Genomic DNA, 17,331 nt, shown 5'->3' with positions numbered 1-17,331 from the left:
ATTCCCAAAATACAGAAGCTGCATTTGTCAACCCAGCTGTCTGAGCCCCCCAGATTTTAAAATCAGTTCTAACTTTCACTGAGCCAAAGCCAAGTAAATGCCAGACCTGAAGGACTGTAAATGCAGCATCCTGTGCAGTTTCAGGATGACCTCATAGGGATTGTTCCTTTTTAAAGGAAAGAAAACCTTCAAAGCAGGGATCGCTGCTGACCAGCAGAGCAAGGGGCTGGCTCTGAGCAGAGTGGAAACAGGAAGGGGAGGAGGTGGCAAAGGTAAGCTTTCCAGAAAAGGCAAGATCAGGCATGGCTTGCTATCTCTTCTCCCTCTGGGAAGGCTCTACCGTGCCAGGGAAGTATTGTGCAATGATACCTCAGACTTCTCTGAGAAGAAATTACATTTCCTTTAATAAACATTGTGCTTTAGAGATGCTCTGATTACTAAGGCAAGGTCTGTTTGTTGCTGAAGGCCCCAGAATTTAAGAACATATCCGCTGCTTGGGTCTGTATCATCACAGTTCCAACATTTCTTTGGTAGGCAAAAAGGAGCTGTAATTATATTTTAAATAAATTGTTTACCTAGATGGTTGAAGAGTGCATTCAAAGGAAATTACAGCAAAAACAAACCCTATGTCAATCTGACATTTGCTGTCTGTGCAGCAATCAGAGCACACAAGCAACAAAACATGCACTCTTACAGCTTTAAGAGATTTGACAGCTAAGGTAAATGTGAAGAATAAGCTCTCTGTCTTCACCCAGTGGGAAACAGACGCTGTTACTCAAAAGAATTTGACCACAGTTTGAATGATTTGGTCAAAAACTCAGTTGCTAATTTGCTCTTTGCGTCATCATCTCAAAACAAACTGAAAAAAAATAAAAATAAAACTTCCTCATTTCTACAGCAGCACGGACTGAAACAAGAGTGAGAGGGGTGATCTGAAGCTGCTCCTGGGCAGCAGCAAGATGAGTAAGACCAAAAAAAGGAGCAAACAGTCAGAAATCCCTGAAGTTCAGCTAACAAGGATATGACAATAGGCAATCTCAGCACAGACACAATTTCCATTTCTCCCTGTGGAAACTTCACTTCTCAGAGGAAGAGACATTCTGTGAAAACAGAGAGGTTGGCAGGCAAGCCCTGCCCACCTCAGGGTGCACTGCAGGGAGGGTCTCCACGACTCGCTGCAAGCAGGCCTGGATGGTCTGAGCACACAGCACACACCAAATTAGCCTGGGGTTCTTCGAGGACATGGAAACAGAGCTGCCAGCATGACCATGGGAAATGCTGCCAAACAGATCCATTTCCTTCCAAGGTTAAATCCTGCCTGTTGCCTGCCTAATCTCTTGGGACTAAGAGCTGCAGGACTAAGACTGTCCCTTTTACATGCCATTCGCTCAGAGGGGAGTTCTTGAGCACTACTAGAGTAACCAACCTGATGCCCATTCAGGTCCACTAGTTCTGAACAAGGCAAAAAATAAACAAACAAAGAGAAAGCAAAACAAAACAATCAACCACAAAGCTAAAAAAAAGCCTTACACCAGGGAGAGAACTACCTACAGAACCCTGGACATCAGGGCTTCCCCTGCTCTGAAGAAAGAAACCATCTCCATCCTACCAGGATGTTTTACCCACAACCCAGACACAAATCCCAGGAAATTCAAGCTGCAGCACCCACAGCACACACTGAGATATTGTCACACAGCAGAGAGGATGCAACACAGCTCCTTGAGCAGGCAGGCAGCACATGCATTCCGTGGGTTCCTTAAAACTCCAACATGTACATACCCAGCAGCTGGGAGGCAACCTCACAGCAACAGTGTGAGATCTACACAGTTCACGTCCCTTTCTTTCCAACTAGATGATGATAAATGTCAAACTTGAAGTCCAGCACCTCTTCAGCTGAAAAGAAAGGAAACTAATCCACATCTGAGCTCAGGGAAAATGTTAAGGAAGGAATCCATCCTTGAGTTTCAAGTATTTCTACTGAAATAGGTCATATAGAGGCAACAGGCTGGTGGCTGCAGGAACAGCAATTAACAGAAGTGTCAAGTCAGGTCACAATTAATGCTGGAACCTCTGAGAAAGGCACATGGTCTCCACAGGGTGCCAAAGCCTCCAGAGATAGCTATGGAAGAAAGGCAGCAACCACAAGGGAAGAATCTTATCAAAAGACTGGTCTGCTGGATAAAAGCTGTAGAGTAACAGATAAAGAAATGTCAGAATCTTCAGCTCACAGCCAGTCCTGCCTGGCAGGCACATCCCCAGCACCACGGGGCTCACACAACACATGCTCTGCTCAACTTTTTGCTGGATACACGGAATGGAAGAGGAAAAGAAGCCAGTAATCCTGGTCATGTTGCCCAGCTCAGGCCTTCAGCACTAACCAGGCTGTGTTTGCACTGCAGAGGGATCCAACACACTGAAGAGAATCAAACCTTTACTAATTATATCTGAGCATGAGGGCTCTGTGCCCAGAATAAACTGTCCTATCATGCCACACTCAGCAGACCCTGCCTCTTTCAAGGGAACATGTTGGGACTTGCTGGCTACTTTCCGGGGCTGGATTCCAGAGGAACAGGACTGATGACCCCAAAAGGAATTCCTATTCCTGCCTGGCGACCTCGCACAGCTGCAGCCTGGTTGCAGTCCCTGCCACGAAAGTGAAACGCGCTGTCTGCCAAGCCCAGTGACGAGGTGCTGGCCCTCTCTGAGGGACATAATTCCTGCCTGAGGTGACACATCAGGGCCACACAGTCTCAGTACCAGGACACAGAGAAGACAAGCTTGATGGAAGAGGTGTCTGCTGTGCTCTGCAGGCCAGCAGCACTCTCCACATTCAAAGCTCATCCTGCTGGCTGAAGCCTACCCAGCACAGAGCAAGACATTCCTGAGACCAGGGCCAGCCCATGGCTTTCCCCAGAACCTGAAAAGCCAGTTTGTAGGCAGATCTCTTGCAAGTGGATTGCTTAAAAAAAAAAAAAAAAAAAGGCCTGTCATGGGAAGTCCCAGAGCAGAACTAGTTTTGTGGGAGTTGCTTTTACGCTGCACAGCATCAGCCTCCTTTCATGGGAACGCACAGAAGCAGGAACAGCACGGACACACGTCCACATGCCAGAGCTGCTGCCTTCCTTGGGACTCAGGAGCAATGAGCACAGAGACCAGGACAAAGCTGGGAACCTGTTCCAAATGCACAGCACCTCCTGGAAGCCTGGCAGTATCCCAGCTCAGAAATGGCACAGGCTCCCCAAGAGCCTGCACACAGACAGGGGAGACCTGGGCTGAGCAGGGGCAGCCATGAGGATTTAAGGACATGAGGGATGCAGAAGGAGGGAGGGATGATAGCTGTTATTAGAACAACTGAGGGTTAAAAAGAAAGGCAGACAAGCCCTTTCATAAAGTCCATTTAACAATCAAAGCTTAAAGGAAGTATCTAAAGTTCACCTCTTTCTTCCAACTATATGAACCACTCTAACACAAGTCATCACCTCCTCCAGCAAACCTGCACCGCTGAGGGGAAAGAGCTGAGGAGCAACATCCGTCCATACACTGGAGTGGAAATGCAATTCTGCCAAGGGTCTGCTCGCCAGCTTGTCCCAAGTGGGCCGTTTTTATCCCCGTGGCCACAGCCCATAGGCAGCTATTTGTCCTTGCTGTGCGCTCCTTCCTTGTCCCATGCCTCATTCAGAAGCTTTGCTGCCTTGTCCCTTCCCGTTACGTGTGACTATTTTTTCCCTTTACTGCAGAATGCACTTTTCTTCCCAGAGGAAATTAGCAGGCATGGGGACAAAAACAGGAAGAAAGGAAACAACTTCCTGCTTGCTCCAAGACCCGGCTTGGAGACATCCCTGACCAGCTCCGTGCACCCCGCCACGAAGCCAACCTGCAAGAGAAGCAGCAGCCACAGAACCGAGTCGTGCACCGGACAAAACTCATCTGTGCTGCCACCCACCTCTCCTGAGTTACACTGGAGAAAAACACAGCGCAAAATATCCACGTGGGGCACTTTGGCACTGCGGGGATGTGTGTGGCAGGATGGGGTTGCTCACTGAGGAGTCCAAAAGGACTTGGCACTGCGGGTGCAATCCTGAAAAAGCTTTGGTTTTGCTCGCGTCAGGCTGCCGTGATCCCCTCGCTTCGTGCCAGCAGTGCACGGTGTGAGAACTCAGTTCAGGGACCCGATCCGGCAGGAAAACTAACCTTTACACGTAAAGAACCATATATTTTCCACCAGATCATCTCCCAAAGTCGCTGCCAAAAGCGCGGGTGCCAGCATCAGGGGAGGGACGGGTGGGAAAGCGCGGAGATGGGCTGGACTCGGATGGGCTGAAACAAGCCGTGAACGCGCACCTCCACCTACAGCCGAAAGCCCTGAGCTCGCCAAGCTCCCAGCATCCAAACACGGGGGTCGGGGGCGGCACCTGCCTCCGGCGACGCTCTTCCCCCGCGGGCGGCCGAGGCCGCTCCTGCCCGGCAGAGCGGCGCGGTCCCGGTACCTCAGCCGGGCAGGGAGCGGCCCCGGCGGGATGCCCCTCCCGGCCAGCCCCCCCTGGTTCCCCCGGCCCCGCACTCACCGTGCAGGCGGGCGAAGCGCAGCGGCCGCTCGGCTCCAGCCGCCCCCCCAGTGCGGCTTAAGGGACCGGCGCCGCCGAGCTCGGCCCGCGGAGGGCGCGGAGACTCCTCCCCCGTGCCAGGGGCCGGCCGGGCGGGCACGCCATTCACAGCCTCGGCATGCAAATGGGAGCCGGGAGCCGAGCGGAGCTCGGCGCTGAGAGTCCCGGCGGGGAGCTGCCAGCGCCCGGGGCCGCGGGACGCCGCATCCCGCCGCGCCGCCCTGACTCACGGGGTAGGAATGCGCCGCGCCGGGCGGAAGCCACCGGCCCGCCCGCGGCCCCCGCAGCCCCCGCCTTCCCCGCTGCCTCGGCGGTGGGCAGCGCCCTTTAGCCCCGCCGGCTCCCGTTAGCATCGGCCCCGCGGCTGCTGGCAACGCTGCGGGAGCCGCCGCGATTCCCGTGCCGGGAGTGCCCTTGGCTGGGCACCGCTGAGCTGCCGAGCCACGGGAGCCTTCCCCACTAAGCCTCCCGCACACTGGGGGTGACGGGGACCCCTCTCCCCTCGCTCTTTCTCGCTGTTTCACTGTACTTTACTTTCTCCCCGCCGCATTCCCCTACACTTAAGGCTGTGTTTCCCATCAAGTTTTCACACCTCCTTTTCCAGCCATGTGGTCAGCGTATCATCCCTCCTCTAAGCTCTTTCTTTCCTCCCCGTTTAAACATTTTACCCTTCTGGAGGGCATCCTCCCACCTCGATTGCTCAGCCATCCTCGCCTTTGTCCTGGGATTGCTGCGGAGGATTTCTCCATCCATCCTCCAAGGAGCATCAGTCAGCACGCATTGCTCACGCAGAGCTTTGCTGGAGCTCCAGCGAGGCCCGCAGGCTGCACATCCCTCTTGAGCGGGTCCTCAACCCACAGCTCCAGATGCTTTCAATGTTAGTAATAACTGGGGGAATGATGTTCCTTTCCCATCTTACTGCATCTTCCCCGCCGACCTGCGTGATCCAGACGAGCTGAGCTCATCGGTACCGCACCCAGCGCTGCGCGTGCCCACGGCGGCCACGCATTGAAGGCAGCCCCCAGAGAGCCCTGCTAACCATATCATGTCTCGTTAGCTAATGAGCAAACACAGAGCAGCCCCAGCTAGTCCTGGCTGAGGTGGAGACCAAATCGCACGCAGAACCCTGACTGTCCGCAAAGCTTAGCAGGCACAAATTATTTTCAGATGTTTCTACCACATAAACAAGGAAAAGAAGCATCGAGTAATGCAGGGCCCTTCAGCATCTCCCGGGAGGAACGCTCTGGAGCTGGAGTAGGAATCTGACCCACCCCTGCTCGTTCTTTGCCTCCTGCCAATAGTATGTGCAATTTGCAACAAAAGCTCTGTCACTGAAACGTGACTTCTTGCTCCTGTAGAACACTTGCAGGCACCGCTGCTAACCCCATCCCACAAATTCTTGTTCCCCAGTGCTTTCCTGCCCAGCTCCCAGACTCTGGATTCTTTTAGCCAAGCTGCAGGAATCTGCAGAGCTGGATAAAATCTACCCTGTTGGTAAAGAATACGCCTACCTTGCTGCCATCACCAGCCAGGGTGGTTCTCCTTCGGTGCACTGAGTCCTCCTAGCCTAAAATAGATGGAATAAGGTGACTTAAGGCCAGGTTCTGACTGCTCAAGCACGAGATGGTGAATGGCAGCAGTTCAATGTTGACCACCCACTATTCCTGGCCTGGAGCAGGTCATCTAGCCCAAAAACCTTGTTTGTTTTCTCCCTCTTCAGGGAATACTTCTATTTGAAATGTGGTCTCTGAGGACCAGCTGAAGGAGATCTCTTTCCTGATGCTTGTTATGTTTAAGGCGAACATGTGATTACATGAATTTGCTTAATTCTTCTCTGCTGGAAACTGGGATTTCCTTCCTACTTGCAACCCATGAGAAACTGTGATCTTTGGTTAAAGACCCAATGAAATAGATATCCATCAGCACTTTCACTGCTGCTGCTTGCTAAAACTGCTTCGAGTCCTGGTGAGCCACACACCTGCCTGCTTCCAGCCAGGCACTGCTGGGTCTGCACCATCCAGGAGGGGTGCAGAATGGCCCTCAGGTGCTGGACAGAACTGTTTAACAGCTCATTTCCAGCTGCAGCCCCTCCTGCATGCACATTTGTTTGCAGCACTCCCTGGAGCTCTGATCCTGTGTCACCAAGTGTTAAATTGTGGCTCTACTGAATGTGGATTATAATCCAAGCAGGGAAATGGTGGTGTTGCAGCCTGTGTGCCCTGCCTGACAGTTTTGTGAGGACAGCTAGGACACACCAGGAGCAGAGAGGTCTGTTTTTATCAGGATCACTGTTTCCCTAGACAGATTATTCAATTCCAACCTGCTTTGTTCAGTGTTTAGGCCAAGAAAGCATCCCAGTACCTGCAAGCACAGCAGAGAGCATCAGATTGCAGCCTTGACCAGTAAAAACAGAGCTCCCCTTGCCCTCTGGAAATACACGGGCTTTGCAGTGCCTCCTGTGCTGACATGAAGCAGCAGCACAGCCCTGGCAGCTGTCCTAGCAAACAGGGAAGAGGTCCAGAAAGGCCTGGGATTTCTTCTGGGGAGGATTAATAACACAGAAACCCAAGCAAAGTCCCACGGAGTTTCAAACGCAGGTGGCCTGGCCAGGAGCCAGAGAGGGAACTGCCAGGAGGGAAAGGACGGGGATTCCCTTTGGGGAATGCCTTTCCAGGGCAGATGGCTGGACCTGCAGCCCCTTGCTGGGGAGCAAACCAGGTTTCTGGGTACCAGCAGCCGATCAGGTTTTCACCCCCAGCTGCACATGGGTGTGTGGGATCCTGTGGATAGGAGAAGTGGGGATGGTACAGCAGGATCTGTTCACCAGAGCTGCTACAGAAATATCTCTCCCTGTTCCTTACTAACCTGCAGCTCCTGGTGTGCAGCTGGCCCAGCTTTCTGCCCCAGGGAGAGCAGAGAGGGCTGCTCTGAGCACCCAGCCTCAGCAGTGCCCTGTCTCACACCCCGTGGGAGTGTTGGTGCCCCCATAGTGGATGCCAAGCCAGGGAGGGTGCTGCTGACCTGCAAAAAAAAAAATATTGACCTTTTTTTGAGTGTAAATCTTTCACTTCCCAAAAAAAACCCCAAAGAACCAAACAACTTCTCTTAACAAGCAGCTATGTCGCAACATCAATTTCCTATAAGCCACTCAATTTACGTGAAGTTCAAAAACCTCAAACTGGGTGGAAGGTCTTTTGAAGCCTCTGTCACCCTCAGGCAGCAGCAGACAGTGCAGACATTACTGTGTGGGGTCACACCCGTGGCAAGGAGGGACACAGAGGTGACTTTGGCCTGGCAGTGTGGCTGAGCTGGCAGCAGACCTGCAGGGACTGGGGGTTTATGCCCATAGAAGAGGTTCAAAAATAAAGCCAAGCCCCATAATTCTTGCCTGTAGCTTATTCAGCCCAAACCAGGACAGATAATTCCCTTCACAGACATCATCAGCAAGTCCACCTGGGGCTGGGGAGCAGGAAATAAGCAGGGAGAGGAGGCAAAACGTTGATCTGGGAAGATGGTGGTACCCCAGACCACTCACAGCCATAGGGGTGCTGCCCAGCAGAGCACAAGGAAATCACATCAAAATTCAAGCCCTTCATTTTCTGCCCAGATTAATTGCAATTGATCATTCCTGGCTTTAGCCACAGGGAATGTGTGTGCTTGCAGTGCCAGGAAGAGGTGGAGGAGTGAAAATGAGATACAACTAGCATTTCATGGCTAGCCCATACAGAAATATTTATTTTCAATTGTACTGCACACAGAAAATCCACTCGGATCAAAATGGCAATTTTCATCTTGGTCAGCTCATTGAGAGAATTGGCCAAAAACAAGGGCAGGGAAAAAAAAGAGAAAATAAAAAAAAAGGAAAAGAGTATGTGTAAAGCAAGCTATGATTTCCAAAATATTTAGGAAATGACACTTAGCAAAATAACCTCCTTTTCCCCAGTTTACTTCAACACAAAAAGGTGCTTTTAACATACATATATATGTGTGTTTCATATGGAAGGAATAAAAATGTCATGGAAGAAGTAAGATGAAACTCCCAAAATATCACTTATGTAGCCTGAAAGACTCTTATCATTTTCCAATCCACTCTTGGCAAGAGATGAAATAATATTGCTTCAGAATTTCAAAACTGGGCAGATTTATTTCCAAGAGGCACACAAGGACTCTTATAAAGCAGTCAAATACGGAGAGCAGTGGCCAAGGGTGTGATCAAACCTTCACTGTTGGAATGCAGGCCTGGAAGAGCCTGAATCCAAATTGCACAAATTACCTTTTAGTTGTTGATCTGTAATTCTGGGGCGCCTGGCTTTTGAGCAGGGACTTTCATTTAAATGTCCAGGGTCTATTAACAGGAGGGTGGGGTGCCAGAAGGCAAAAATGAGCCCCAGGGGATGTGAGCTGGATGTCATGGTGCCATTTGGGGTCTTTGTTTGTGTCCCCCTCCCCGAGGCTGGCTATCAGCTACCGGTGTCACACTTTATTCCAGTACTAAGAGTTGCTCCTGTTGATGAAGAAGAGGAGCACGAGAGGCAGGAGGATGCAAGTCAGCCTGCAGGTGCCAAAGAATCCCCAAAAGCACTGTGAGAGGTTGCCAGGTGGAGCAGCAAGTTTTGGTAGCCTGCAGCCAGTGAGGGCATCCTCCACGTTAGCCCAGGTGGCTTCTAAACTGCAGCAGGGGACAAGCCTTGAAGGAGAACATTGAAAACTGGCAATAAAGAGTGAACTGAACACTGCAGAAAGGATTCAAACTCAGCATCAGTCACAGTGAAGCTCTCCATCTCCTAAATTCCTGTATTTAAAGGAAATTGAATTGAAAAAAAAACAAAACAAAAAAAAAAAAAAAAAAAAAACAAAATGTCCAGTTCAGTTACTCATAAATGAACTGAAGGAGTTCATAAATGAGCTGAGGAATTTTGGTTTGCCTGTCAATAAGCTACGCTTTTGAAGAAAGAGTAGAGATATGCTATCTTGATGTAAAAATATGAATTCAGTAATTGGAGAAAAATAATTCCCTTACTGACAACAAGCTTGTAAAGAACTTGCTCAGCTAAAATAACAGGGCTTTGTGTAAATCCAGCAAATCTTTACACAAATCTGTAAGAATAGTTTTGGCATAGGCAAGTAACAAAGTAAGAAGCTGAAATTTCAAAGTAAAATCAACTCTGTCAGAGAGTCAATAACAGAGATCCTATCTCCAGCAAAAATCAATTTAATCATGTCACCCTTCAGTTAGTTAGACTTAAGGAACAATAACATTTAGTGTAAAAACTATTCCAAACAATCTAATTTCATGGGTTCTGATCTAGACTTTGTCAATCCCCCTGTGCTGCCAGCAAATGGCTCCTCTTCTCAGTCTGTTACTGCTTTGCTGGTTTGTTCCTTCTGCACTATTCCTGATTTTCCAGGTTGAAACAGTAGCCATGGAAGAAGAGGGGGTTACCAGCTGCCAAAGGTTTTATGAGCTCTGTGTCTGGCGTGTCTGGAGAGGGGCCTTGCTGCTGGATTTCAAAGGCCTCCATGGACAGAGTTCCCACCACCTGTGTGGGTCCTGGCTCCTGTCCCCAGGCTGGGCCACTCTCCCAGGGACAGATCCCACCCCAATGCAGCCGCTCCCCCTGTCACTCCTGTGACCCCTGCCTTCCAACCCTCAGCACCTCATCCTGCAGGGAGAGCAAAGCCACCCTCAGCTCTCCTCCCCAGTGCTCCCAGTGGCCCTTCCCTGGGCTCTCCAGTTCCTCTGCCTCTGCCCTGGTGTGCACTCAAACACTGGTGCTATGCAAACAGGAGCAGAAGGATTATTTGTACTTTAACCCCACCAGCAGTGAGCCTACAAACATCTGTCAAACACGCTGAGCTGTAAAGGCTCGCTCTTCCAGCAGAACTTTTGGAGCAGGAGCTAAGGAAGCTGTAGCTGCCCTTAGCTGTGGAAGCACTGCTGGAGCTGTCTGTGCCTTTCCAGACCTTCTGCAGGACATGGCAGAAAGAGGAATCTGCCAGCAGTTTTTAACAAATACTCTTTTTATGATTGTCACAGGATGTCAAATAAGGGGAAGTCAAGAAAGGAATGAAAGCCCAGAAGAAAGCAACTGTTAATCTTGACTCCCACCCAAGCTTACTGCATGTATTACATTTTATTACAAACATTTCTTACAAAAAGTCCACACGTGGATCAAATGATCCCAGTGGAGCGACATGGTTCAGCACTAGCCAACCTACTAATATCTGTCTTGCTTGGTTTTCCTTTTTCCTGGCATGTGAAGCATTTTTAAATCATCTGGAGCTTCCTACTGCTTCATGAGATTCCAAACCAGTCATTCAGAAGACTCCAAAGTCACCCTTTGGAAAACTTTTGGGTGCATGTGTGACCAAGCTTTTCTCTTGGAGCCTCAGCTAAATCAGACTGTCCTGGAAACCCATTCCCTCTGCCACTGGACGTGACAATTGCACCAGTGAATATGGTCAAAGCTTCAGCTAGGCAGAAGGCAGGCAGCCAGCATCCCAAAGGGTTCGATAAAACAGAGTGTGTCTTCATTCCAAATTACAACAGAGCCCCTGGATTTCAAGTTGTTCACAAAGGAAAGATCTGTATGAAATATTTAAGCCTTTCCAAAAAAAAACACAAAACAAATCCCGCAAGTGCTTGGACATGGTCCATTTTTTCATGTAATATACAGAAACTTCTCAAAAACTGGGTGGGGAATTGTTTCAGAAAAGGGCAAAACCTTCCAAACTGCTTGCTTCCAAAAGCCCTCTGAGCCCTGTGGCGGAGGTGGACAGATATTTTGCTGGAGTCCCAGTGGAATCACCTCAGGGCGCACGTGATCAGCCAGGAAAGGGCAGATCTGGAGTTCTGCTGCCCCAGTCCAATTTCTTCCCAGCCAGGATGCAGCAGGAGGGAGCAGCGGGTCACCCCTGGGCTCTGCAGCTTTCCTGGAGCAGGGTCTCTCCTGTGCTCCAGCATGGATGGTTTGCATCACAGCCCTCAGTGCCAGAAAGAGAAAGACGCTGCTCACTGTCTCAGTCCTATTCTCCCCCGAATAAAGCCTTGCAGGAAAGGGAAGGGATCATTTCATTTCATAAAGGGCAGCTGAATCCCCTCTAAATGGCCACATTCTTGTCCCTTTTGCAGAGTGTGACTGGTGCCAAACTTGGCCACAAAGGCGTATTCATGGCTTTTTCCTTCCTACACATTCAGGAGTTGAAAGCCAGTTTGGTACGAACTCCCCAAAATGACTTATTCAGCAGCTGCTTGCCAGTTTCCTGTTTGCAGAGCAGGGGGGCTGGGGCAGGGGCACGAGCCCTGACACCAGGCACGCTGCTTTGGGGACCCTGTGCCTCTGCTGCTCCCTGAGCCTGCCACAGCATCAGCCACTGCTGACCGGGCTCAGCTTGGGCAGAGACCCCATCACCAGACTGGCCTTTTCACCTCTGCTCTTGGTTTCACCACCAAATTTGCTTTTTTCTTGAGGTCACTGGTCCCTGGGATATGTTCCAGCTCTAATGAGGATCTTTTCCCTAGTAAATAATTCCTCCTCTCACCAAGGGAATGGAGCAAATGCTCAGCCTCAAGCTACTGAGCACTGAGGGCAGCCAGCTCCTACCCTTGCCAACAGCCATGGAAGTGATTATCCTCCCTGGGATCAAGAGACTCAATGTCTTGTCTAAAAACCTACAGGAGGACATTGAGGGAACAGGGACAAAGCTGTCCTTCAGATCATAGGTTCATTTATAGCAGGGAAATCAGGGAAAATGGACAAACCTTGCTCACCACAATGCCACCTTCATACTGGTAGCCACAGATCCTTCCTCACAGCCTCTCAGCTCCATCATGCTTTGGAGAAGTGTAGGAAAGACCAGGATAAGGATTGTCCAGGTGATTTTATCTGGGAGCTGAGCTCCCAAGAGTGGTTTGGGGTGGCAGGGTGTCCCTGCTGGGCACACCACGGGTTTGCCAAGGAGAAGGAGCCCCTGGGTCCATGCAAATTCACAGAAAAGAGAGTGCCTGCTGTGAATGGGTCAGTGGAGACTCCTGGTTGCAGGGAGAGGTGATCAGGATATTTTCTCAAGGCTGGCTTTTGGTTCTGTGGTTTTTTCACCATCTGTGACTGCCAGCAGTATGGTTTCTCTTCTCAGCCTCCTGCATGGCTTTTTGCTGGAAAACACCCAGGTAATGTCTGCAGGATTGCTCACTGCTAAACTCCCGGGGAGGAACCTCAAACTTCTTCATGTCCATGACATCTCCAGTAAAACAAGTCACCTCATGCAAGGGACAGCCTTCCCAGGAGCAGGCCACAGCCCATGGCAAAGGATCGCTGTGCTGGTGGATAGAGACATTTCTTTCACAGTGCCAACATCTCTCCAACTCAGGTGTTGTAACTGAGCAAGCTGGGTCCTCATGCCCTTTCCCAGGAGGCTGGTGGTATGAGCCAGCAGGATTCCACTCCAGCAGCCCCATGCTCTTTCACAGGAGCACACACCACACTGGTACCCAAATAGGGGTTGGGCTCTGCTCCCGGGCAACCACCAACAGGATGAGAGGACACAGTCTGAAGTGGCACTAGGGGAGCTTTAGGTTGGACATAAGAAGGAACTTTTTCACAGAAAATATGATTAGATGGCAATGGGCTGCTCAGGTGGGTGGTGGAGTCACCATCCCCAGAGGTGTTTAAAGAAAGACTGGATGTGGCATTTGGTGTTCAGGGATGGGTGACAAGGTGGTGTTCGGTCATAGGCTGGACTCAATGATCTCAGAAGTTTTTTCCAAGCTAATTGAATCTGTGGTTAGCTCAGGCTGTCTCAGATGGAGCTATTTAATCAGCAATGTGCTGATAAGCTGACCACCAAAGCTGCCCATTGACGATCATTAGTGGCAGGGCAGTGGTAAATGAGCTCAGATGTGGTTTCCTGGCAGCAAGGGACCCTTTCTGCTCACTGAGCATTTGTTCTTTCAGCAGAGGCTATTTGTACATGCCAGCAGTGTTCACACCTGACCCTGGCTGAAGACCATAAACACTGCCCTGCTGCAGCAGGGACAGGGGCAGAGGAGCCTGGGGCTCCCTGCACAGGGTTCTCTGTTCCAGTCACAGAGTGGGACAGGCATACAGCTGCATCCCACTCTGCCACGGTGTGCTCCTGAGATGAGGGGCAGAAATGCCCCTGGCAGGAGCAGTGAGTACTGCTGAGGGTGGATTAGGTCAGGAATGTGGAAGGATATGACAGCTCAGACACCAGAGATGAGGACAGAGTGCTGCAGACAGAGAGCCAAGGCATGCTGGTACTCACATCTCCTGGATCAGGTCTCCTGCCCCAGCAGAGGAGCCACTCCAGCCTCGTTAGTTTGGAAAGTGTACATCACTCCTTTCTGGAAATGGGCCTATCCCCACCATCATCCTTTCTGTGTGGTTGCCATGGAGAGAATAAATGTTTTTGTGCCTTTCCTGAATTAAGTTTGGATCTAGCTGCAAGTGGAATTGATTAGCAGAGGTGACTTGCTACATTGCTCAGTGGATCCGAGGGCAATGCTCCAAGTTCCAGGTGTGCACATGTCCTTTGGGCTCATGGCATCAGCCCCACTGGCATTCCAACAACAGCATGGCTGGGACATGTGGAAGGGATCCCAAACTACTGGGACAGAGCTCCTGGATGGGACACATCTTCAGCATAAAAGCTCTTCAGCCTTAGTGCTGAGCTGAGATTCACCTGCAGCATCTTAAACACTGCTCTTATAAACCACTGGCTGATATACACACTGTGCTGTGCACAGGAGCTGCTGCTTCTGATTCCAAATGGACATTTCCAAGGAAAAATCAGCGATCCCCAGAAGCATCAAAACCAAACACTTAAGCAACTCTTCCAGGAGAAGCATTTGAAAGACAAGAGAGTGCCAGCACAGCACTCTGGGCATGTCAGGCACCAGGGAAGATGGAGAGACCACAGCATCCAGCGCTGCTGACTCAGAGTCAGCCCTCCCCAAGTATAATATAATTTTGTTGCACATCATCACCCCCAAGGAGCCTCGGTAGGTGAGTGGTGTTGCAAGTGAGGCAAGTTTTTCACGGTATGTGCTGTATTCTTACAGCTACTGATTCAGCTAAAAGCATGTCCCGCCCTGGGGCTGGGCAATTACAAATTTAGCAGTTCTAGTTCTAGGTCCATAAATATCTTTGTGGTAACCTTCCTCATCTGGGAAGGGCCCAAACAAGAAATCTCAGGTAGAAATGGGAAATGAAAGCTCATAATTTGAGTCATCAATCATATGGTAAAGTTAGGAGTTAGACTGAGTACAAAGGAGCTTGTCCCTGGCAGGGCTTCTAGAAATAGAAGCAGCAGTTTCTTCTGGTTTCCTGGAAATCTGGTATCTGAACTTGGTCTTAATTTTCTGGCTGGAAAAGGACTAAAATCTGACCTACTTTTGAGCAAAAGAGACATTGGGATCAGAGTCCCAAAATAGGCCTGGACATAGATGCTCCCTTGGTGCCCACTGAGGCCAGTTGTTTAATGCAATGAGATAATGCTTCTCTGGAAGGATTTCAAACAAAGAGATTCTGTAATCAAGGCTTCAAATAAAATTATCTGCCTTGTTGTTCAGGGCTAAAGAGTCCATCTTAATATTGAAAGGCAGTTGTGTCTTTTGTCTCGAGCGTGAGTTTTGTCATAAATTTAAAAAAAAAAGCCTGACCCTGGTAACCAAACCGCTGAGGAGCCACTGCTCAAAGTGAAGTCAGACTCTGAAATCAGCCCTCACAAACAGTTGGTTTTGTGGCCTTTTGAAAATAACTCCTTTCAGATGTGCAATTGGGAATTTGCCAGGCCACTCCAGATATTTCCCCAGAGGTCCAGATGGTACAAAAAGACATGGAAAATAAGATATGTCATTCTTAAATAAGATTAGTGGCACTCTGCCCTGCTGTAAAGTACTCTCATTGTATCAGTGTGGGTTTGGGGTGCATGACCCAAAGCTCTGCAGTTCTTTGTAAAGTCGTGAGGGACTTGTGCAGGTTCTGTGAATGCACCCCAAGCAGCCCACTCTCACTGGAGGAGATGAGAAGCATCTTCCACACCAGCACAGCGAATCTTTTCTTTAGCTGTAACACTCAAAGCACTGCTAGAGTGAAAATCCAATCAGCCTCAGAGCACACAGTGAACCCCTGCCTCAGTCTCTCAGGGTGATCTCGAGAGCTGCCCTGGGACAAAATGCTTGAAATCTACTGTTTTCCTTCGGTGAGAAATTCCAAAGTTGCCATTTCACTTCACAATGAGGACCAGATTTTCAAGAATTCGTACTGAAAGAAAATTCCAATACATTTGGAAACTAATTTTGGACAACAGAAGCATTTCCATCCATTTGGGGGAGAGAGGCAATACATGTCCCACACAGAGCATAATCCCAGCACAGCTCTGAGCCCCAGGGTGGCACTCTGGAGGACAGGGGGTCCTGGCCAGCTGAGGACACTTCCCAGTGCCCAGGGAAGCACAGGGAGGAGATGCCCAAACAACTTCCCGCTAACTTGGTAGCATCTGCCTTGCATTTTTGTTTGTGTATCTGGTTTCAGTCTTGAACAAAAAAATGAAACAAGACCGAGCCCTGGGGAGCACTTGCTCAGTGTGTCTGGGCAAAGCCATGGTAAGGCCAACTTGGCCGGCTTTGAGAGGGAAAGCTAAGCCGCTCCTCAGCCTCCTCATCTTCTCCAACAGAACATTCCCAGAGCCCCTAAGGACATGGATGTGGGATTTAGCAGGACTTCAGGAGCCACCTGTGGATCGAGGACTGCCCAGCAGAGCCAGCAGCTCATCCAGACCTCTTACACTTCGTCATCTGCACCAGAGCTCCCCAGAGCACAGTCCCTGATTGCTCTTTGGGAATCGTGGGAGGATCTGGACCATTCTCCAGCTACCAGAGCGGCAGAGCCGAGGGCATGACTCATCTCCCTCTGCAGGATGGAGCTGGAATGGAGCTGGGATGAAGCTGAGGTGGAGCTGGGATGGAGTTGGGGTGGAGCTGGGATGGAGTTTGGATGGAGCTGGGATGGAGCTGAGATGGAGCTGGGATGGAGCTGAGGTGGAGCTGGGATGGAGCTGAGGTGGAGCTGGGATGGAGCTGGGATGGAGCTGGGATGGAGCTGGGATGGAGCTGGGATGGAGCTGAGGTGGAGCTGGGATGGAGTTGGGGTGGAGCTGGGATGGAGTTTGGATGGAGCTGGGATGGAGCTGAGATGGAGCTGAGGTGGAGCTGAGGTAGAGCTGAGGTAGAGCTGGGATGGAGTTGGGATGGAGCTGGGATGGAGCTGGGATGGAGCTGAGGTGGAGCTGAGGTGGAGCTGGGATGGAGCTGGGATGGAGCTGGGATGGAGCTGGGGTGGAGCTGGGATGGAGCTGGGATGGAGCTGGGATGGAGCTGAGGTGGAGCTGGATGGAGCTGGGATGGAGTTGGGATGGAGCTGGGATGGAGCTGAGGTGGAGCTGAGGTGGAGCTGGGATGGAGCTGGGATGGAGCTGGGATGGAGCTGGGGTGGAGCTGGGATGGAGCTGGGATGGAGCTGGGATGGAGCTGGGATGGAGCTGAGGTGGAGCTGGGATGGAGCAGGGATGGAGCTGGGATGGAGCAGGGATGGAGCTGAGATGGAGCTGAGGTGGAGCTGGGGTGGAGCTGGGATGGAGCTGGGATGGAGCTGGATGGAGCTGGGATGGAGCTGGGATGGAGCTGGGGTGGAGCTGGGATGGAGCT

The 17,331-nt window shown here is 50.6% G+C and overlaps 1 protein-coding gene across 6 annotated transcripts in view; it reads right to left on the bottom strand.

The window, feature by feature from the left end:
- RHBDF1 (rhomboid 5 homolog 1) overlaps positions 1 to 6,170 on the bottom strand; it is a 35,673-nt gene extending 29,503 nt beyond the window's left edge. The window contains exons 1-2 of one of the 6 annotated variants that reach the window (XM_058849254.1): positions 4,566 to 4,704; positions 1,780 to 1,893 (exon numbers count right to left, since the gene is read on the bottom strand). Coding sequence is in view for 3 of the 6 variants with exons in the window: in XM_058849252.1 (XP_058705235.1) it covers positions 6,116 to 6,126 (11 nt within the window). In the remaining 3 variants the exon portion in view is untranslated. Of the gene's footprint in view, positions 1 to 1,779; positions 1,894 to 4,191; positions 4,212 to 4,565; positions 4,825 to 6,115 lie in introns of those variants that run through there. The other 5 variants (XM_058849252.1, XM_058849253.1, XM_058849258.1 and 2 more) reach the window with 5 other exon arrangements.
- Between the last annotated feature and the right edge of the window lie 11,161 nt (positions 6,171 to 17,331).

Source organism: Poecile atricapillus, chromosome 14 (genome assembly GCF_030490865.1).
Source record: "Poecile atricapillus isolate bPoeAtr1 chromosome 14, bPoeAtr1.hap1, whole genome shotgun sequence".
NCBI lineage: Eukaryota > Metazoa > Chordata > Aves > Passeriformes > Paridae > Poecile > Poecile atricapillus.
Note: the sequence above shows the minus strand (reverse complement) of the source record. Positions and strands in the feature narration are given on the sequence as shown.